The sequence below is a fragment of the Pteropus vampyrus genome, unplaced genomic scaffold (genome assembly GCF_000151845.1).
Source record: "Pteropus vampyrus isolate Shadow unplaced genomic scaffold, Pvam_2.0 Scaffold82, whole genome shotgun sequence".
Classification (NCBI taxonomy): Eukaryota; Metazoa; Chordata; class Mammalia; order Chiroptera; family Pteropodidae; genus Pteropus; species Pteropus vampyrus.
Window position 1 is genome coordinate 8,860,310 of NW_011888863.1, and position 22,939 is coordinate 8,883,248.

Genomic DNA, 22,939 nt, shown 5'->3' on the forward strand with positions numbered 1-22,939 from the left:
CCATGAGTCTCTGTTTGTCCTGTTCATTTGTTGCTTTTAGGTTTATATCCCACATATAAGTGATAACATGTGATTTTCAACTTTTTCTATATGGCTTATTTTGCTTAGCATGATCATCTCGAGGTCCATCCATATTGTCACAAATGGCAGTATTTCATCTCTTCTCATGGCTGAGTAATATTCCATTGTGTGTGTATATATATATATATATATATATATTCCATATATATATATATATATATATATATATGGAATATTACTCAGCCATAGATAGATAATTAGCTAAAGAAGTTGTGATATATATACCACAACTTCTTTAGCTAATTATCTATCGTAGGACACTTCGGTTGCTTCCATGTCCTGGCCACTGAGAATAATGCTGCTATGAACATTGGTGTGCAAATATCTTTTCGGATATGGGTTTTCAAGCCAAAGCAAATTCTAATAACCATTGCAATTATGATCTGGGCCCCAGACCTGCTGCATGGTTAGGTGTTCTCTCTTTCTGTCTCTACAGAGTGATGCCTTTACACCTCCCAGTCTTTCCTGGTCAGAATTGTCTCAAATATAGTTATGTGTTTGAATCTCAGTGCCACCTCTTATTTAGGCAATTTATAACTTCTCTAGCACTATTTCTTGAAAAGTAGGAGTAATAGCTGCCTCTTAGGGTTGTTGAATTTAAACAAATTATATATGTAAACTGTCTTGCATAAAGCAAGATTCGTAAGGGCTCAGTAAATTTTGTCTCCCTTTATTTCCAACTGCCCATGCCCCCTTTTATTTCCTGTGTAGTCATCTAAACTGTGGCAAGAAATCCTTCCTGTTCTACATAATCATCGCTGAAGGCTGAGGAAAATGGCTTTAAGTTCACCCAGGATGTTTACATAATGTCCTTGAGCCAGAAGTCCAAGAAGTATCATATACCAGAGAAGCACTGTCACTCTCATGGTTAGTTTTACATTTGAAGCTATGGTTTTCTTTTTCCTTCTTTCTGCTGTAGCAAGTGCTCAGTGCATTAATATCTTAACCTTTGAAAGATGTTTTTACCCTTCTTTGGAATAATTTATAGGCAGAATGTGTGTGCTTGTGTGTGTGTGTGTGTGTGTGTGTGTGTGTGTGTGTAGAATGCATAACAATAAAAAAAAAAAAACCTGAGTTAGTTTTTGCAGTCAGTAGAACTTGTTACCTTTTTCATCTTTTCTATTTATCTATCTTATGTTGCCAGAGATCTGTGGAATAATATGAAATGTGTATTTTGTATTGTAAGGATCCCGTGACTTGCTTTTTTAGTATTCTTTTTTTACACTGTGTTCTAGAGAACTTGCTATAATATTCCTAAAGGCCATAATAAATTTTGATGATAAAATCCCACTCTGGATGTTTGTATTAATTTATTTTTTTATCATTGAGATTTATCTTTCAGTTACAACATTTGTACTAACCTGTAATATAAAAATGTCTTCTATCATTTTCTTCTGTTTATTCTTCAAATCAGAAAGATAAAGGTGAAAATTTCTTGATGCCATATTCACTTTTCATCAAGGTATTCCTTGATTCCTTTATCTAATTTTTAAACTCTAAAAATTCCTTTTATTAAAAAAATTTTTTTAGTACATGAATATTATTTTCTATAGCAAATGTAGCTCAAAATTTTTCAGTTTATTTCTGTCAATTATTTAGAGTCACAGAAGAAACTAACATAGCTGAGTAGCCTTTCTAGTCTGTTCTATTATTTTTTTTTGAAACTTTCATCTTGGCAGTATATGGCAGTAGAAACTGCAAGGAAAGGGGTTAATCTCACTTGCTCATAACTATCTTCCTAATAAGTAGTCGATGAACAGTAAATTTAGTTCTGGTTTGGGGTGTGTCCCATAATTAATAATGGAAAGTATAGAAGAATATATAAAATTCAAGTCAGAAGAAATCAGCTTGGCTCTCATCCGAGAAGCCTTCTCCAAGAGTACATGACAAACCTCGCATGGTTCCACGTGCTTCTAGATTCAATGGCCCAGATACCTACCCTTTATAGTTTATACATTCACCAGGCTGAAGGAACAAGTGGAATCTGAAATCCAGCTCCTTCTTTGTACACGCTGGCACAGGGCTGTGTTTTCCTGCAAGGAGAGGCACATTTTTCTAATTTACAGGAAGACAGTGTCAGGCATTTTTAACTCTTCTGGGAAATTGACAAAGGCTAGTAGAGGCCCCTGAATGAATGTCTAACTGGGCAAATCTCCCACTTTGTTTTTCTTCAAAAGTGTCTTGGCTATTCTAGGCTCTTCGCTTTTGTCGAAATCTATATAAAAACAATCTTGCTGAGATTTTCATTAGACTTGCATTGTTTTTTTATTTTGTCAAGAATTGATTTCTTTTTGATATTTAATCTCATTTCACAGTGTTCCCCACCACTGGATTACATTGAAGCAAATCCTAACCATTCCATCACTCTAACTGCAAATAGTTTAACATGTATCTGTAAAAGATAAAAAGTCTTTACGACAACAAAACACATTTACAATATCCAGGTTGAATTTTAATGTGCAATCTTACTAATCTAATGTATTAAGGAAGCCTAGCTCATTTTCATTAAAGTGATAGAGTGCAGAGAGCCTTCAACTTGTCCTTAGGAGAGATATATCTGGGTTTAAGCCCTGGCCCTCAACCTTCTGTGTGATTCCAGCAATGCTCTTTTCTTATCAACTCTAAATCTCAATTTTCTCATTAGCAAAAGAAGGATAAGTAGCTGTTTTATCCATTTCAGAATTGTCATCAGGATGAGGTAATAAAATTGAAAACAAACCACTTAAGTTGTGAAATACTAAAATTTCCAGTTAAATCCTCTCCTTTGAAAATGACCCTCAGGAAAAATTACCTGAAGGCAGTACCTCATCTTGTCTTTGTTTACCTTGTCTATAGTTTTAGCCTTGTTTACAGGTTTCTCTTCTTGAAAAACACATTACTTGGGTACTTTTTCTTTTTTAAACTTTAGGCTTATAGACGCTCATATTCATAAGTAATTTTGAATACCAAGAGAACAATGTTTACATTTGTATTTTCCACTTTTTCTGTTTTCACCTTTTCATTTCAATTTACCCTTTTTCTCGTGCCCCAATTATCAGGATCCTCGGCGCACAAACTGAAATTTTCGGAAGTTAATTTTAGTGGTCTTTTGGCCAACAGAGCTCTAAGATAACTAACAGGGGGAAAAAAAAAATTTCCTCCTTTGCAATCGGCCACGGCAACCACAGAAAAGCATTTAGATGGGCACATTTTGATTGCAAAAATCTCTCTCCATCTTTGAGGGGAAATTACTCATCTCCCTATAGGGGGAACTCTAAAGAGAATGTTTTCCAAAAAGGGGCCAACTGGGCGGTGTCCTCTTTTCCCAACGCCCAGATTTCTATTCTTAGATCTGAAGAGAGGCGGCAGCTTTCATTTTCCTCTTCCTAGTTCCCAGACATTCTGCGGGGCCGAGGGAGCCCAGGCTGGCGGGTCCCGCGAGTGGCGGGCTAGGCTGCTGACCGCGCTTCGCCTCCCGCCGCTGCAGGGCCGCGGGCCTGGGGACTCCAAGGAGTCAGCTGAGTCAGTTTCTTACTGCGCGACTCCCCGCAGCACCGCCCAGGAGAATGGGATCGGGTCGGTCTGGGCCCGCGCAGGGACCACAGTCACGGTCACACCGGCCTAGCCCAGCGCGAGCTGCACCCTCGCCACAGTTCTGAGCCACGCCTTGCCTGGGCGAGCCTCTCGCAGGCCACTGAGCTCATTTTGGGGGCCTGGGTAGGGGAGGAGAAAGCAGAGGAGGAGGGCTCAGGTAGGGCAGGGCAGAGCAGGCTGGGGAGCCGCCTACTTCCTGATAAACAGGCGGGCGTGGGTGCCGACTGGGCGGGAGGGTATCTGAGGCCGCCGGCAGTGAACTGTGTTCGCCGCGCGAGCCGTGGTCCGTGCCGCTGCCCCTGCCCTGAGCAGCGGGCCTTGGTGTGGGAGGGGCGGCCTGTTGGGAGCACGGTCCATCATGGCCAGTGGCAGCTGTCAGGGGTGCGAGGATAAGGACGAGGAAACTTTGAAGAAGTTGATAGTCAGGCTGAACAATGTCCAGGAAGGAAAACAGATAGAGACACTGGTCCAAATTCTGGAAGATATGCTGGTGTTCACCTACGCTGACCACGGTAATCATTTGCAAGGAAACTGTTCCTTTATCTCCGCCTCCCCCCTCCCCTCCACTTTTGCAAACTTTCCTTTCCCTCACTTTGTACAAACCTGGACTCTTAGGAAGCCACAAACTATATTCCTTAGGGAAAAAATGAGCTTAGAATTCAGAGAAGATCTTGCGTTCACTTCTCTTGCTTTCTCTCCACCCCCTCCCCCCGCCCCAGACTTAAATGGGTGCCATGGATGGTGACTTTGCTTCTTTCTCCCCACCCCCTTCTTTTCCAGCCTCCAAATTATTTCAAGGCAAAAATGTCCACGTGCCACTGCTGATCGTCTTGGACTCGTACATGAGAGTCGCTAGTGTGCAGCAGGTAAAGGAGTTGTTTTCATTTCACCCATTTTCCCTTCTCTTTGAAAGTAGATGTTTTCTGTCAATGTTATATACCCAGAGTTCTGGGTTAGTTCTGAGATTTGGCTTGACAAACCACTGATTGTGATTTTAAGATGGAAGCGTTGTCAAATCATTATCAAAAGGTGGTGTAAAAGAGCCCACAATGTGCTCCCTAATTGTTTTAAGCAATAACTTTATGCAGTTGACTGATTGATTATAGGTGGTGACAGAAGAGAAATAATAGTGGATAATAATGGATTGAAGTTTAGTTCTGTTATTGGCTACATAAGTTCATCAGTATTTAGATCAAATTCTAAGAATCTTCCCAATGTACAACATGTTCTAGAGATGACACCATTGTCAATAGTTTTCAAAAGGGGAGTAATTAACAGTAATAAATTAATAATAATTAAATTAATAAAACAAAGTAACTCGCAAGCTTTCATAGTTAAGTTTTTTTTTAATTTAAAGACAGATGTCTAGCCTTTAGTTGTAGTTTATCGTGTATTATCTAAAGAAAGTGATATTTTATAATTTCGTATAAGTTTAAATTTATACTTTTCACCTGTTTTCACATAAAATGAATATAGAAGTGAAACTTAGAAACCAAGAAATTTGCTGAAGGTATTAGATATATTAAAAAAGGAGATCTAAGAAGAGAATTAAGGGTGATATACAGTCAAAACAAAATTACTGCATAACGTGTAAACTTCCTTTGTAGATTTAGAAATTTAGAGAACTGAAATCAGTTTTGTCATTTGTTTGTAAGATCTTGAACGGAAAGAAAATTGAACTTTTAACTCCATTGAGGTACAGTTAGAAGCAATGTTTTAATACCCACTTGAGAGGCTAGACAAATGTTAGAGTTATCAGGATCTCTAAATCTGTATCTATCTGCCCTTATCTTTATGCTTATCTCTGTATTCAGTTATGTCTAGTCTGAGTGAACCATACACCTAGCTTCTTTTATATGAGGACATTTATATGTGGGATAAATGGTTACTTTTATTTTTCTTCAGCTGAAATATTTCCCATCTGATTATTGATTTTCAACATGTTAGCAAACAAAATTATGTAAAGATGGAAGTATGATGAAGACACTGTTCTTTTTAGCACTCAATGTCTGAATTTTGCCCATGAAATATGAGTCACTTTTTACCACTGGTCCATTGTGCTTTCTACCCCCATCATCCTTGTCTGGCAATTCTAATGCTTGGTAAAGTCACCTCTGCTGGGTGCCACTCAAAACAACTGGACACTGAGAGGGCTTTGGTTTGCAAGATCCAGAGCAGGCAGTCCTAGACTTGAGAACCTGCAGGAGCCTGGAACATACCCACCAACTAATTCTTCGTTTTAGGAACTGCCCAAGCCTAGACCTTTTTGTCTGAAGTAGTTATCAATATCACTCAAGAGCCTTGCTCAGGGGTTACCAGACACAAAGTATGCAAGAGAATAAGGAATTGTCTTCTTATTTGGCAGTTTATGGAATACAATTATTAGTTTCTGCACCATATCTGTATTAGTCTGCAAAAGGTATTATATATATTACTTTCTTTGATTCTCACTGGAATCTCATTGCCCTCTCAGAAATTTCACTGGATATTTTTCCTCAAAGTAGCTCATTTGATCACAGAGCTACTGATAGAGCCAGGACTTAAGTCTTCATATACCTTCAGATTCTCTTTTTATCTTACAATTCACTAGCGGCTAAATTCACAAGCTTTTGAGCAAATGAAAGGCACAGCGGTTTGGTACAAATATTGTGACCATGCTAGGTGCAATGACATTATCAATTTTAATTATCATTGATCTTGTCAATGGGCTGTGCAAGGGGGTCTGTCATTGATATTTTAATACTCCACTTAAAAGAAAGTTTTTTTTTTTCCTTCAAATTTCTTCATATTACTGGTATAATTAAAAGGTATACCTTTAATGCTTTACATGTTGAATTAGCTGGAAGTGCTGAATGAAAAGCTCTTAATGATGAATTTAAAGAGTTAAGGTAAATTATTCTTCAAAAGTAAATATTAAGATTTGTTTCTAGAATTCATTTAATATGATAGTCCAGACTCTGAATTTTTGTTTTCAAGATCTTTTTATATTTTATTCATGCTCTTTAATAAATGAAAATCTTTAGAGAATTGATAGTTAGGCTAGCTGTCCTATTACTTTTCTTTTCCTGCAGTCATCTGACCATTTCTCTATGCTCCTCAATTTTACATTACTTCTCTTCATCCACATGGTTTCCCTTTGTAGTAGGGAGTGAAATAAATGAAGGTGACTAAAATTTTCTTCAACTCCTAGACTCTTTCCTATTGTGCATTAATTAGATCCTTGAATTTACAGAATAATTATAATAAAGTGAAACTTCAAATTTAATTGTATTACTGTGCAGGATGGGAACCTTCTCTCTTTGAAAGATAAACATTTAATTGAATAGATTAATGGATAAATTGCTACCTCTGCTTTGCTGCCAGCAATTCTGTTTAATCATAGAAGCTCAGTTGCCTCAGTCTTTTTGCAAAGCAGTTTCTGATGCTGCTGCTTCACCAACCAAAACAAAACAGGTTTTCTCCTTGAGTCAGCCATGCAGGTTCGAAAATGAGTATAGCATCCTATGTGCTTTATGATTTATTTCCCACTGGAAGCTGTTTCAAATGTTATTTTCTTAAATACTTGGGGTGGGGGTGGGGTGGGGAGAAAAGTCTCAATGTATTTTATGAATGCACAAAAATAGCTGGTTTCTATGACAGCTGGGTTGTCAATGTCAGTTCAGCTTACATGGAGGAGGATGTACTACTTAAATATAGGAAAAATAGCTGTCAGAAATTGCTGTCTTTTCAGGCTGCCTGAAAGTATGCTTAATCCAGAAAAGATCCAGAAATGATATTGTAAATTGTAAAGAGATCTTTTGCAATCATTTCTGTCATGTGAAATACCCCTGTTTATTCATATAAACAAGTAAGAAACTTATGCCTTATTTCTTATTGGATGCATAGAATTTTTTTTCACCATGTCATTCAGCTCTCTGCATCACTCAACTCCACTTATTCATCCAGTCTTAATTTGGCAGTAGTTCCCTACTCATCGTGCTATCTCTTTACTTTTTAGCACCTTACTCTCCTTATAGCTCATCAGTTTTAGAAGGTTCCACTTCCCTGTTTTGAATGACCAAATTTATAATTCTTTTGAAATCTGGTGCAAGTCTTACTTTTTCTATATTATATTATCTGAGTAATTCCAGTGGACAGTGAATACCACTTTCAGGATTCATATTATGTTGCTATTACACATCATACTTAAATAATTTTTCATTAATCACTAGCTAGATGTTACATATATATGCATTTTCTTTTATTTTTATGACCATATAAGGCATAGGTCTGTAATAAAATAAGAAGAATTAAAGACTCCTTATATTTAGAGAGGGATATACAGCAGGAAGAGTGAGTTAAATTTAATTTCCAGTTTGGAATTAAAAATACTGTATTAAAAATTATATTTTAAAAATTGTATTTTTTCAGATGTAAAGAGCAACTTATTCAAGTTGGCATCATCCATAAATGGACTGAATGGAAATATACTTAAAATGCACCAGTAAGATAATGTTTCATTTGGAAATGTGAAAGAGCCCAGGGACATTCATGACGTCTAGCTCTCATCAGCTCATATTTAAATGTCCTAAAGAAGTCTAGAGAGTCCCATTGAAAAATTCTGCCTCCTCTCTATGTTATAATGCCTTTTTTTTTCCTGTAACAGATGTTACATTTCATCAGACAGCGATGCTATTTCTCTTGACAGTTTTTCTAGGTCCATCACTTGAGAAGCAGTCTTTCCTGATAATTTTTACTTTGTCATAAAAATCTCCAACTTCCCTAATCCTATATCCCAAACCACTGTATTTTTTTTCCTATAATTAAAAATCCTAAATATTTAAAATAAATTTTGCCAGGTGGATATGACTTAAATAGTACAAAGGCCTGAGTATAGCCTTTCTTGCACTTCAGAATCTTGGTATGTCCTATAAAACTACTTTTTATTTTTGTATTTTACTTTATTTTATTTCTTTTTATTTAGACAATAGGCACATCTGTTTTCTTCATCATTCGGAAATATGTTATAACATTTTTTGTATACCCTCTGGTTTGATTTTTGGAGAAAGATGTATCCTAAGTACATGGCTTTTCTTAGTAAGCATTTTAGGGTGTCATTTTATTTTAAATAATGTAGTCACCTATTTAACTAAGAATGAAGAGATTCATGTTAGACCGAATATATTTCATTAGCATGTTTTTAAAAATATGAATATTTGGCTTTCTTGCTTTCAGGTGGGTTGGTCACTTCTATGCAAATTAATAGAAATCTGCCCAGATACAATGCAAAGCTTAATGGGACCAGAAGATATGGGACATGATTGGGAAGTCCTTGGGGTTCACCAGTAAGTATGATAGATGAGTCAAAACAAACTGTATTAAATATTTCTCTATACATATTACAACCCTTTCTTTGACACGTTATATTGGAAATCGAAGGCAATCTAGTAAAATCCTTAAAATACAAGGATATTTTTCCTTGAATCAATGAATTACATTTATAGAGAGCTTTCAACTCAGAAATATATTATCTAATTGAATTAGAAAACTAACACTTTAGGTAAAATGTCATGTATTATTATTATTTTACTAACATAATAATGTGGCTATATAGTTGGTTATCTTGTAGATTTTTAATGACTGCTTATGAATTCAAAACAGGAAGAATTTTTTACTTTTTAATTGTAGAACTGATACAAACCACTAGTTCTTTAAAAAAAAGTATGAGAACTAAACTGTTAGTTCTGTAAATAGCAATTTAGAAGTTTATGCTTTACTGTCTTTAAAAAGTACATTAATATATATTCACACATATACATTTAATGAGCTTAAACCACAGCTTTCCAAATGAAGAAAAAAAAGGAAATTACCTTTCAGAACATCTGCAGCCAGGTCTTGATAGCTATTTTACCAGCTATGTTATTGCAATTTGCATCATATTGTCTTGTTAGATGAGACCACTTCTTTAACCATAATTGATTAAGAAAAAATTTTCTGAAGAAAAATCTGTTTTCAGGAAAATCCTTTTTGGATAACTTTGTTTCTTGACATTTAAAAAAATATCTTCTGTCATTAACTCTAGGCATTCTTTATGCCTAATGCGACTTTTCTTTACCATGGAGAAGCGAATATATATTGCTTCCAATTGATATATTGCTTATGAAAATTGTAATTTTACATCTTTGTGTTGTTTATTAGTAGCAACTGTAGCTCCACATTTAGATAAATAAGTGTTGTTTGTTCATAAGTGAACATATCTGTCCTTATACATTTTTCTATTTTTCATAAGTGTGTTACTTTTCTTTAGTTTTTCTAGCATCTAAAGAGCATATTTTCAGCATCTTTACAGTTAGTATATGTTCTCATTTCCAAACTAATTTTAGAAATTCTATGAGTCAGTTTTAAAATATGTAGCATTTAATGAAGAATTATGCAAAATATACCTTTAATTAGTAATTGTGATGTTATGTGTCTCTTGTTTTGATTGAGAATTTCTAAGATCCCCAAAGATTAGCAATTTATAACCTTAGGAAGTGTTGAAAAACATATTCTAGTACAAACCAGCTGTTCAAATTAAATTACAGAAACATTTCTACGGGGAATCTCATTTACTCATTCATTCATTCAGATACTCATTTGCTCATTCATTCATTCTCTATTCATCAACTATTTATCACACCTCTACCTTAGGCCAGAAGCAATGTGAACACTTGCTGTTGCTCTCTACAGTGGAGCATTTTAGATCATTTTCAGCAAAAATTTACTGTAAAACATTTCTCATCATATTCAAAGATTTTTTTCCCCCCCAAAGGCTTATAGTACTGAAGAGGAAATCCCTTGTGTGGTGAATTCAGAAATAGCGAGAATGGTTCAGGGACCGGCAGGGGCAGCATGGATAAGAGCAGAATTGACAGAGTCGAAGGATGGAGTCTCTCCTCACCTCACCAACTAGAGATCTTGTGACAGGTTCCTTGGATCTATATGAAGCTGCGGATGCCACTAAGCTCTGTCTACTCTTAACAATGTAAAGCCAAATAAGAATGAGTAGGAACAGATTACAGATTGTTTATTTTAGAATTGATAACTCAAGGACTCAAATTTAATGGATTTCTAATTGAGTATTATTTATAAACTAGATTCCCTTTCTATTATAAAATATGTTCGATCTCTTTTAAAAATAGTAAAATTCAATAATTTATTCAACCATTCTTAATTTATATACATAAATTAAAAGCTTTATTACATTTCTCTATTTTTTAATACATGAATATGCATTACATATAATTCATTAGTTTATATCACATATAAAATGGATTTAGTCTCTTGATGCATATAACTCTTCATGATATTTTAGATATAGAATTAGGTGAAAAAGTTAATAATTGAATTAAAATGTTTAGAGGAACAAGTTATAACTTTTCTAGGGAGACTCATAATGATTTCCTGTTAATTGTCATAAGCCTGGCTCAGGTTTCTAGGAAGAAAAAAATACATGAGCTTCAATATCGGAAATGAAATATGATGGAATAAATAAAAAACATTATCTAAAAAAGCAAATATCTAGGCATATTTCATCTCACTGTTTTTAATTACAGACTGATTATTAAAATGCTCACCGTTCATAATGCCAGTGTAAACTTGTCAACAATTGGACTGAAGGCTTTAGATCTCCTTCTAACTTCAGGTAATATATACACAATATATTTTTAATGTCGACTCAAATTTAAAAAAACATTTATTAAATGTGTTTTGTCTTTTTAAGGTATAATAACATAATATAACCTAAATATTGATGATTTGTAGGTTCTGCCTAGACCTGAAAACAAAGAATCTTGATATTTTGAAAGAATTGTAATCATTGCTGTGATGGACACTTGCTATGATATAAGGTTTTGAGAAGAAAAGCTGCTTACAGGGGAGGTAATCAGGAAGGATAGGGAGGCATTTTCCTCATAGTGGTGGAAGGTGCTTTAGAGAACAGCCTGTGAAGAGTTGAGAGGCCTGAGGAGATAGCATGATAGGAGCCTAACATTTGGGTGGGAAGATTATAAATGCTCTCATTGGCTCTCCTAAGTAATGAAGACCCAACAGAAGAGAGAAAAAGAAGAAAGTAGGTGAAGATCAAAATATGAAGGAAGAGGAATAAGAAAGACCCACTACAGCCTTTTATTAAAATATATAATGGATGTACTAGCTAGTCTTAACTCTGAGTTATTTTAAACTCATCTTTGGGAGCAATTTTTTTTTTTTTTTTTAATTCATTCTCGCTTTGTCAATGGACAAGAAGCTGAGGGTTTACAAACTTAAAAAACTTTCCAACACTGGGATATATTGAAGTCAGTAGTGTGCAGATAGTTCAGAAATTTGACATGCGTTTAGAAAAGACTAGTTAATTTAATTTCTTCTATATAAAATTCAGAATTTTGTCCTGTTTGGAAAGTTTTTAGTGTGCTTTAAAGTTCATTTCAGGTGTTGGGAAGTTTTTTAACAGTTAATTCATGATTCGCTTTTATTATTTGGCTTATTAGTTAGTTGATTTAATAGTCATTTAATAGGTATTTACTGTTGTGTTGGGAACTCTGACAGATGAGGCAAAATTTCCATAACGTAGAAGTTCACATTTCAGCACCACTGTCCAATATAATTTTTGCTATGAAGGAAATGTTGGATATGTGTACTGTTCAGTATTACAGTTAATAACCATATGTGCTAGCTAGTGAACATTTGAATATGACTGAATTTTAATTTATTTAATTTTAGTTAATTTAAATTTGAGTTTAAAGAGCTACATGCGATTAGTAGATACCAAATTGGACAGCACAGGCAAACACCTAAAGGGTATCTAAAGAAATAATTTCAATTTAATGAGAATAGTGCTATAATAGAGATATGAAGATAACCACCATAGAAACATAGAAACATAGAGAGAGCAACTAAACTCATTGTAGAAGTTAAGATGGTGACGATAGGGAATAGGAGTAGGCTAGGTTTGGGATATTCAAATGGTGTTTTCTAAGAGGCAGATAGAAATATGTTTCAAGAGTTTAGACCTTTTGGTCCTGGCTACAGGTATTTACTGGGAATCACACAGTAAAGTGTACTGGAAATTTAGAATGACCGTAGAGCTTGATAGGTCTAACATTTGGGGCAATTAAATAGTTTATCAAAATGGAAAGTCCACAAACTATTCATAATCCTCATGTTGAAATTAACACATTAAGTGTTAAAGCAGCTGTTTACCTTGGGTATGTTGTTCTCTTCTTAATAGGTAAAATCACTTTGCTGATATTGGATGAAGAAAGCGATATTTTCTTGTTAATTTTTGATGCCATGAGCACTTTTTCTGCCAACGACGAAGTCCAGAAACTTGGATGCAAAGCTTTACATGTGCTGTTTGAGAGAGGTATTTAAAAGTGCCAAATTATCTATTTTGTTATTTGTATTAAAAAAAAGAGTTTATTATGGAAAATGTAGAATATAAATATGATAACAAGAATGTATCTAGAATTGTACTGTTTATTAAGAAGTAGAAGTTGTCAGTCAAGCATAAGTAATGGGATTAATTCAGAAATAGTGCTTGTTTTTGTGAAATGAACTTCATTCATAGGTTATAAATTATACAGTTGTAGTATCCTTCTTCCATTGCTTAACAAGGCATAATGTTCACTTTGCAAACCAGATGTGTAGGTGTTAAAGAAAAAATAAAACTGTAAACCCGAGTAATGATTAAATTTGGGTTTATGATGTTGAGTCATCACCAGAGATTTTAGAAATTGCTAATGAACCAAGAGGTTTGCAAGCACCTTTAAGAAAAAGACTAACATGTATTTTATCATATGACACTGAGATTGATAACAGAAATTATCATGTAATTTTAGAGTTGGTTGGAACCTTTAGTCTTTCCATTGGCTTAATGAAGAAATGGATCAGAGGCGAAATGAGCAACCTGCCTGAGGGCACACTGCTGGTTACCACCACTGCAGTTCAGTTTACCACACACTTTGGGTGCACCTTTTGCATCATGGGAGCCCACAGTGCTAGGGTTTAGCATTAAGAATAATTTATGTGTCTATATCAGTTCACCACTCTAGTTTGTGGCAGCTCCACGAATGGGGTAGATCACCTTATCCTGTTAAATTCCATTTCATTCCAGAAGGACCTTCAACAGCTAATAGATATTTATAGTACATTAGAGAAAAAATGGATGAATAAATGGGTGAAGGGAAAATAATATGAAGTTAGTTAAATTTACTACTTATTTAGGGTCCTGTATATTGGCAAAGGGATGGACCAGAAACATGGCACTTTGCTTACTATCGGGCAAAGAAAAGAGGTAAACAGCATTGGTTACAAATTTACTTAGGTGAAAATAAATCCATTTATCAGCAGAAGCAATGGGACTCATTAGAGATCTGAGAACATCCTCCCATGGGTTTCCCTGGATGCAATGATAAAGTTATACACATTTTGCAAGGAATACAAGTGTATGTCAGTGAAAGACACTCTATCCAAAGTCAGAACAGCATGGACTTGGTACCCAGCCCTCTGATGGTCATGCTTGGTAGAGAAGAGTTTACTGTGTGTGACAAATGGAAGAACTGCATGTCTTTCAGGCTGTCTTCTATAAAAGTTATTTTTTGCAACTAAGCTTTTGATAAGAATTGGGCAGAATACAGTTTGAGGTTTTTTGTCTTGCAGGGCCTGTAATCTTCTGTGTTGCAGCTTAGGGACACATTCTTATTCATGGGAGAAGGGCTAACATCACTCTCTCACCAGCATTATGCGGCCCATCCATGACATATGGAGAAGCATCAGAGAATGTTAAAAAGATCTCATTCAAAAGAAAGATCATCAGTGCTGACAGTATGATAATTGAAAATGTAGAGTAGAAAAATTGCTGAATTTTTTGAGAGTGTCAAGTTCCCCAGGACTTAGTGGCACCTGGAAAGTTAATTTCCAAAATTTGAAAGTATACTGTGGAATCTGCTCCAAAAATGAGAAAGTTTCATGACACTCCTCATTTATTAGAAAAGCCGAACCCATTTCACCTTATATTATATGGACTCTTGGTATAAAGTTGAAAAACAAAAAAGTACTGTTGACCATGAAGATTGCTGTTTTTTCAAACATTTTTGTCAGTGCCATTTTCAGGCTAGATAAACTAGATTTTTATACGTGTTTTGTGGTTCCCACCCAATAAAATGACTCCAAATGGAACTTATTGACTTGATCAAGAGACTTTAATTATGAAAATTAATGATGAATTTTGATCTCTGATGCAATCAAACAGAGTCTTTCTGTCTAATTACTTGTCATTTGCTGAAGTTCATTCCTCTTGAACTGATGAATTTAGCTGAGCTGTCCTTCAACCGTGTACCATTAACCACTCCTTTTTAAGTATGGTAATATGTTCATTTTCATTATGTCATTTTTATTGATCATTGGTCAGTTTTCTCCAGCATCCCCCAAGTGAAATTGTAAACAGTTTTGTTTTACTGAGAACTGTTTGGTCACTAACACTTTTACATTTCAAAACATGGAATAACTCCATGTTTTGAAATGTAAAAGTCAAAACAAAATTATTGTCATTTCAATAGCTCTTTTTCCTATTCTAAAATTCTTAGGAAGGGATTTTTTGCTGAGATATATTTTCGAATTTACATCTATTGTATTTACCATGTCTTATAACTATCATGAATTTTTGAGTAATTAAACTTTTATATCACCTTTAAGCTTTTTCAGTATTTTGTCTTTCATTTTTCAGTTTCAGAGGAGCAACTGACTGAATTTGTTGAGAATAAAGATTATATGATACTGCTAAATGCATTTAAAAAATTTAAAGATGAAGAGGAAATTGCACTTTATGTACTGCACTGTTTATATTCCCTAGCAACTCCTTGTAAGTAGTCTATATAAATGATCTCTTTTTTATTGTAATTTCTGAAAAATTACAATATATCTCCCTAAGTGTTTTAAAAGTATTTTTATTATTTAGAATCTTGTGGATGCTAAACCTATTTATTTATTTATTTATTATTTATTTATTGATAATGTACTGCAGCTGGCTCTGGGGAAACAGTAGCAGAAAATAAAACACGTTTCTTGACTTTAAAAGCCCATAGTACCATGGGAGATGCAGATAAAGATAGTACAGAGGTGATCACAATGCAGTATAAGGCAAGTGTTGGCTGAAGTACCTAGGGTTATAAGAATAAAAAGGGAGTAAGGCAAGATCTCTTCACAGAGACTTGAATGATAAGAGCTTTGTGTGTATAGAGGGCAGGGCAGAGTGTCCCAGGCGGGGGCCATCATTAAGTGTAAAGTGGAGTAAGAGAGAACGTAGTGCATTTAAGAAGATAAAAGTATCCCAGAAAACTGTGTGTTTATGAGTGTGTATGTGTGTGTGTGTGTGTGTGTGCACGCACACATGTATGAACATGCACAGCCCTGAGCATTTGCTTGTGTGTCATTTAATGGAGATGGGGGAAGGGCTTGATAAGACTCAGTTGATGAGACTAGAGGCTGGAGGCATAAGATTGTGGAGGGCCAGAAAAACCACAGGAAGGAGATTAAACTTTATTGTGATTCTTGTTTAGCATTTTCTTGATATTTTGAAATCTAGCCACTTTTATCGTGAAAAAGTACACATAAGAAGAAGTACACATAAAAGTACACATAACTTGCAGTGTATGCTAACAGTGATTACAAATGGGCTAAAATAATGCTTCAGGTTTAATTACTTTTGTTTTGTGAGTGCAGGTGAGCATTTTGTATTTCATGTATTACCTGGGCAGGTTTGTATAAGATATACACATGCATTTATCTAGTAATATTTTCATCTTCACACATATGAAATTGTGAGGATTAAATGGGTTAAATAATGTGAAAAGTGCAGAATCCCTGTCTTGTAATATGTGTTATAAAAACATTGACAGTATTATTACATAATTTGTATTTCCTATGTTTAGTACATTATATATAATATGCACATATGGTTTCAGACTTGGAAATCTGCAAATGCGAGTCTTCAGAAAAACCCAATCCCTTTTTGAAAGAAATTTTTTTCTTTGTGTTGGTTATATAATCCATCATTTTCTTATCCATAGGAAACTAAACACTTAGAAGTAGATGGGGCTGAACAATAATAGAGAATGGACATTTAGATTTCTCTGAGTCATCTGCTGTCAACAACCTGAAATATTCTTCATTTTACTTCTCTTTGGCTATATTTATGTATTTGTTTATTTATTTTGAGCTGGTTGTTTTTGAAATTCATTGTTTTCCACCCATATCTGATGTAACTCCAGTGAAAATGTGTTGATTCATAATTTAAAGGTCAAGGAAAGTAACAGATAAAAAAAATCAATGTTTTAAATACTGATTATAATAGAAAGGCATTTGCCTTTGAGTGTTAGGGAAAATCATGTCTGCTATTCTGAGTAAAAGCAAAAAGAAAACTTTTTAAGAGGCCATTTCCTTTCATTACAACATGTTTTCTATATTTAATTTTTTAAGCACAATTTAAACATTAAACATATATTTTTTGGAAAATGGTTAGTTTGGCTATGTTGAACATGATATTTAAATTTGGAAATGTAGCTATTATGCTGCCATATATTTACAATCTACATAAGATATCTTTATGCATATTTCAGAGGGGAAATTATTACCTTATTGAAAATAATGATTTCTTTAAATTTAGGCAATAATATTGAAGTCCTCATGAGTGGCAATGTCAGGTGTTATAATATTGTGGTAGAAGCCATGAAAGCATTCCCTATCAATGAAAAAATTCAAGAAGTGAGTTGCCGGTTGCTCCATAGGCTTACATTAGGTGAGTTATAATTATTGATTAATCTATTATTACAGTTTACATGATGTAAGTTTATATAGCATATGTATGTTGTATGTTAATGGATAAGTAATGTATTGACATATATTGGATGGAAATATAAAATAGTAAATAGTTCTTCCATGCTTAGATGGAATTTTAAAAAGAGAGGCAAAAATAGATATGTATAATATAAGAAGTCTTATCTTATTGTAAGTGCTATATTTAAAGTATTATTGTGTAAATTGTTGATACATACAAAAGAATAAGCATAATGTGTAGAAAATATGGAGCACAATGCAGAAGAACTGTCCATCTGACTTAAGTATTAGTATATTATTAGTGCTGATAAGGCTACTCTGGATTACCTTTTTTTCTTGTTTTCTCTACAGAGGTTAATTCTATCCAGAATTTTGTGTTGATAACTTTTTTGCTTTCTAAATATAGTTATACTACAATCACATATCTCCTTAAACAAAAGTGTTCATGTTGGCTTGTTTTTGCTTAATAAAAATGGTATTATACTGAACGTCGTCTTCTGCAATTAAATAAAATTAACGTTGTGTATAGAAGACTCATAAATATGCTATTAGTGCCTCCTCTTTGTGAAATGCCTGATTTTACAGGGGCCAGAACTGACCTGGGAGCACTTTAGAATCTTTTTAAAGTACAAGCTGAATGTGGAAGACTCTGGTTGAGCTACTCTACCTGGGAGAGAGTCTAAGGCTAATCTGTTGATCGCAGTGATGCATACTTTTCCACAAGTCTATTCTGGCTTGTCCATTTGCTTTTAGCTCAGAGTTCTTGTTTCAACTCCCTGTCGAGCCTCTCTCTGCTCCCTTCCCCTAGCACTATCTTCCAGGATTGTTTCAAGGATCAAAAAAACATTACATATATGAAACCACTTTGGAAACTATGAAAGAAATGTTCAAATATTAAGACATTATGATTACATCTCCATTCTTACAGATGAGGACCTATTTCAGCAAGTATGTCTGTTTTATGCAAGATCATGTAGTCAGTAAGGGGTGAAATAAGGCTGAGAACCCAGATTTCTGTATCCCTAAGCAAAAGTATTTCTTCTAAAATGTAGTAGTTTTTTTACTAGTTTATCAGGTGAGATTTTTATTCATTATATCTTCATGAGGAAGGATGCAGCTGTCGTAGCAAGGTGATACCTGAGAATGTTTTAACATAATTCAAATACCGGTTTCTTAAATCTAGCTAATAGAATAGCACACTAATATACAATTCTCTGTTTCATGTTTTACAACTTACCACAGTCAAGTTATAACTTGTATGACTTGTATTAAAAAGAGTGCTTGGTATTGTACCATTGAAATTAAATAAACCAGACAAGCTATCCTATCATTATAAGTTTTGTATTGTTCTGTAATTTTTTGAAAATAAAAAGGTATCGAATTGATTTTTAGATAAGGGTGTTTTTTTTTCTCATTTATGTCTTATCAGATTATTTGTTCCATTTAGTTTTTAGAGAATTTGTTATCCCTGTTATTGTTCAACTGCCTTTTGATTTTGAAGCTATCGATTAGTGTTTAGCATGGACTTTAGGCTTTTCATGATACAGAAAATTTTCCAATTTTGGCTTTGTGTCACAGGGATCATTTAATTACACTTATGGGTAAACGTAGGAATTTCATTCTTACTTGTAGAAAGAAACCTGGCAACTATTAGTGAGTTACCAATAAGCTAAATGGAAGGAGGCACATATTTCTGGAATATTATTTATACATTTTTACCTCAGAAAGATTTAGATTTTTGGATGATGTGTCGATTTTCAGAAGAATGACTGTAAAAAAGTGTGGGACATCTGGGTTGTGTTAGAATTGGTGAAATATTTGCTCATTTTTCTTCTAAGATTTTCATAGACAAGATCAAGTAATGATAAGTGTGCCAATGGGTTTTCTCAGCAGTATTCCTTTAAGTGAAAGAAGGATGTTTTAGCAAAACCATTTAATATCAAGAGAGGGATTTTTTCCTTTCATCTTTTAGAAGGCAAGAAATTAAGCTATTTTGCACAATGAATATTGTAGTGCCATATATAACAGATACCTCATTGTTTTTATATGATGACGAGAGAGAGTCAAAGAACACAAAGCTAACATAACCCAAACATATCATTTTTTTTGCCCAGTCATTTCCATTGTCTAAGATAATTGAATGACTACACGAAACATATTTTCAAAACTTTATGCAATCCTATTAGGCTATTTTAATTAAAGTAAATGTATGTTTTAATGTCATTAAAATATTCATCGCTAATTTGAATTATTGGTTTAAATACTGTTATATAATTAAAAGGAATTTAAGTTCCATGGGTGAAAATTCAGCTACTATCTCACTTGACTTGTAGGTAACTTTTTTAACATCCTGGTATTAAATGAGGTACATGAGTTTGTGGTGAAAGCTGTGCAGCGGTACTCAGAGAATGCAGCATTGCAAATTGCAGCGCTCAGCTGTTTAGCTCTCCTCAGTAAGTAACTTTACTAAAAAGAAAATTCTTACAGATGCATTTGATCTTGAATGTTGACATTATAACAAGATAACATTATAACAGGAAAGTCATATGTAGAGAAAGACACATTAAATTTTTTTTCTCTCCTAATGTAATTCATTTTCCAATAGAAAATACTTTCAAGGGAACTAACGTTTCTCAATTCATATATCTGTAAATACATCCTTGATTTAGCTTCATTATTGGGCAGCTAATCTTTCTAACTGATATTAGTCTGTTAGTTTTGTTTGGTTCCCTCTTCCTTATCTGATCTTTTATCTAGATGGGATGGCAGTGTCATGAGGTGTATAATATATTAAAAAGGTCTTTGTAATTACCAAGGCTACTACTACAGAACACCTCACTCTGTTGATGTTTCAAAGTACGGACTTAGAGTTGGTCATTCAAACTGTAAGTCATATGTTTATTTTTTTTCAAGCTGAGACCATTTTCTTAAATCAAGACTTAGAAGAAAAGAATGAGAATCAGGAGAATGATGATGAAGAAGAAGATAAATTGTTTTGGCTAGAAGCCTGTTACAAGGCATTAACATGGCATAGAAAGAACAAGCATGTGCAGGTTGGACTATTTCATAAATATTGTAGTTATTCTAAATTATGTTTGTTCAATGATTTATGTTTTGACAGGTTTCTTTTCTTTTTCTCCCCTAATCCAGGAGGCCGCATGCTGGGCCCTAAACAATCTCCTTATGTACCAAAACAGTTTACACGAGAAGATTGGAGATGAAGATGGCCAGTCAGTAGTTTTGATTTAATGTGACAGAAATTTCAGTTACATTTTAATCAATTTATATAAAATGCCATAACTATAACTTTAATTATAGAAATATTTTTAATATAGGCATTTATGTTTTAAGACTGCCACAAAACAGTAATGAATACATAATTTTTTGATTCTATTGTCTTTAATAGTTAGTAAAAGGTGATGTGTTTGGGAGTTATTACTGAAACATTTGGAATCAAGAGTCATTCAGTAAATCATGAATCGTTGAGAAAGAACCTTTCAATTTTCTGGCTGATCATTTAAAAATGCCATATTAATTAATCTCAGGTGATAGAAATCACAGAGCCGTCTGTGACCTTTTCTGCTGCAGTGACTAGCCAACAGGTTGTCAATATCAGGAATTAAATGCTGCTAGAAGCCTCCTGTAGTGATTCTCAAATTGATGTTGCTTTATTGACCTGTCTTCTCTTGACAACATTATTTGTAGCTGTCAGATCCTGAGGAGGCTTTCTATGAGAGGGCCATTCAAGCATCATAAGACCAGCCCTCTTTCCCAAAGATACAAACTATAAACAGAGTTCTCTGTATATCAGATTTGTATCATGGCCACAAGCTGTATTTTATGGCAACTGCTTATATTTGTGCTGTTTGCTCTTGGTATGCTCCAGATTTTAAAATTTGAATGACTTTCCTTGGAAACCTAAATAGTAATAGTCTACATCTCAAATCCTAACAGCCTGTTTGCATAGTGATCCACTGCTAATCAGAAGGGAATTAATGACGCATATGCTATTTAATCAAACATCTACATTTTGAAAGGAAACAGTAATTCTTTTGAAAACTATGTTAAACTGGCATCCTGATTCACTTTGAACAATATTTTTAAGGGGTTTGGGTAAGGTAGGTTCATGTTACAGTTACAAATTTCAGTTCATAGCAGACTGATTCCTCAATAGCCATAGGAATCTTTAAAATAAATACATTATTAAAAGACAATATATTTATGCTTTACATTTCAAAAATGTACACCACTTCTTTACGATTTTTTCTTTCTTGTTTCCAATTATCTTCTTTTTCTCACTTTATATTTTTACTCTCATCACTTCTTTATAGATTTGCTGAGTTTTTTCCCCCTCTACTGCCTATCAACTTTGAAGAAATAGAGAAATACTAATATATTAGTATTTAATGTATTTGACTAATTTTTAAATAGAAAACTGTTTAACTATAATTCACTCTTGTAAGTGGAGGTATAAAATATTGTTTATATGTCCTTATTTGTTGTTAGAAAGATTAGATAATGATAAGTGAATATTTGAGATAACTATTAAAAAGATTACTATTAATATTGCGATTGAATTTGTGAAAGGTTCCCAGCTCATAGGGAAGTGATGCTCTCCATGCTGATGCATTCTTCATCAAAAGAAGTCTTCCAGGCATCAGCAAATGCACTGTCAACTCTGCTGGAACAAAATGGTAAGGGCACACCATATTTTTTTTACAAAAGAGGAAACACATTTTGTATTTTTTTTAATTATAAAAGCAATACATCATAAAAAATTAAATATGTATATATCTGATATATATGTTGATATATAGGTAAAAGAATAAAAAGGGAAAACATTTTGATGTTTTGCTTTTGGACTTCTATATATGAACTCACACATGACATATATTTTCTATCTTTTGTGGCAGAAATTAGATCATATTTTACTCTCAAACAAATTTTACATTTTTTTGTGTTACTAAATGTAAATTCTCACATTATCATTTTTAATGGCTGTGTAGTTTTCCAATGCATGGCTAGATTCTATTTTTTAATCATTTTTTTTGTTAATGGACTTTGTGTCCAGTGGGATTTTTTTTGCTATGTACAATAAACATTTTTTTCCATTTTCCTTTACACAATGTTCCCGTTATCTTCTTAGGAAAACTGTAGAAATGCAATGAGTAGAGAGATATTTACCATTTTAAAATTTGATAAAATTGTCCCTTATAAAATTTTTTGAAAATAGTCCTTTACATGTAAGTATTATAGCTGTGAATTATTAAGGAGAGAAAAATTGCTATTATACCTTTGGAAGGACTCTTGAGGTATAAAATTATCTATCCACAGGCTGTTCAGATTCCAGTTCTCATGAATAGAAAATACTGCCAAAAAATCTTGGGAGAAAACTCATTGTGTAGGCATTGGGACTTGGCAGCTCTTGCAGGAT

General features: G+C 33.9%; 1 protein-coding gene across 1 annotated transcript in view; it reads left to right on the forward strand.

Moving 5' to 3' along the window:
* The first annotated feature begins 3,909 nt into the window (after positions 1 to 3,909).
* LRRK2 (leucine rich repeat kinase 2) overlaps positions 3,910 to 22,939 on the forward strand; it is a 115,307-nt gene continuing 96,277 nt past the window's right edge. The window contains exons 1-11 of the mRNA XM_011363166.2: positions 3,910 to 4,166; positions 4,435 to 4,520; positions 8,869 to 8,978; positions 11,229 to 11,317; positions 12,902 to 13,036; positions 15,398 to 15,532; positions 17,336 to 17,467; positions 19,839 to 19,958; positions 20,419 to 20,558; positions 20,656 to 20,735; positions 22,093 to 22,199. Coding sequence (XP_011361468.1) covers positions 4,013 to 4,166; positions 4,435 to 4,520; positions 8,869 to 8,978; positions 11,229 to 11,317; positions 12,902 to 13,036; positions 15,398 to 15,532; positions 17,336 to 17,467; positions 19,839 to 19,958; positions 20,419 to 20,558; positions 20,656 to 20,735; positions 22,093 to 22,199 — 1,288 coding nt within the window. The 5' untranslated portion in view covers positions 3,910 to 4,012. The remainder of the gene's footprint in view (positions 4,167 to 4,434; positions 4,521 to 8,868; positions 8,979 to 11,228; positions 11,318 to 12,901; positions 13,037 to 15,397; positions 15,533 to 17,335; positions 17,468 to 19,838; positions 19,959 to 20,418; positions 20,559 to 20,655; positions 20,736 to 22,092; positions 22,200 to 22,939) is intronic.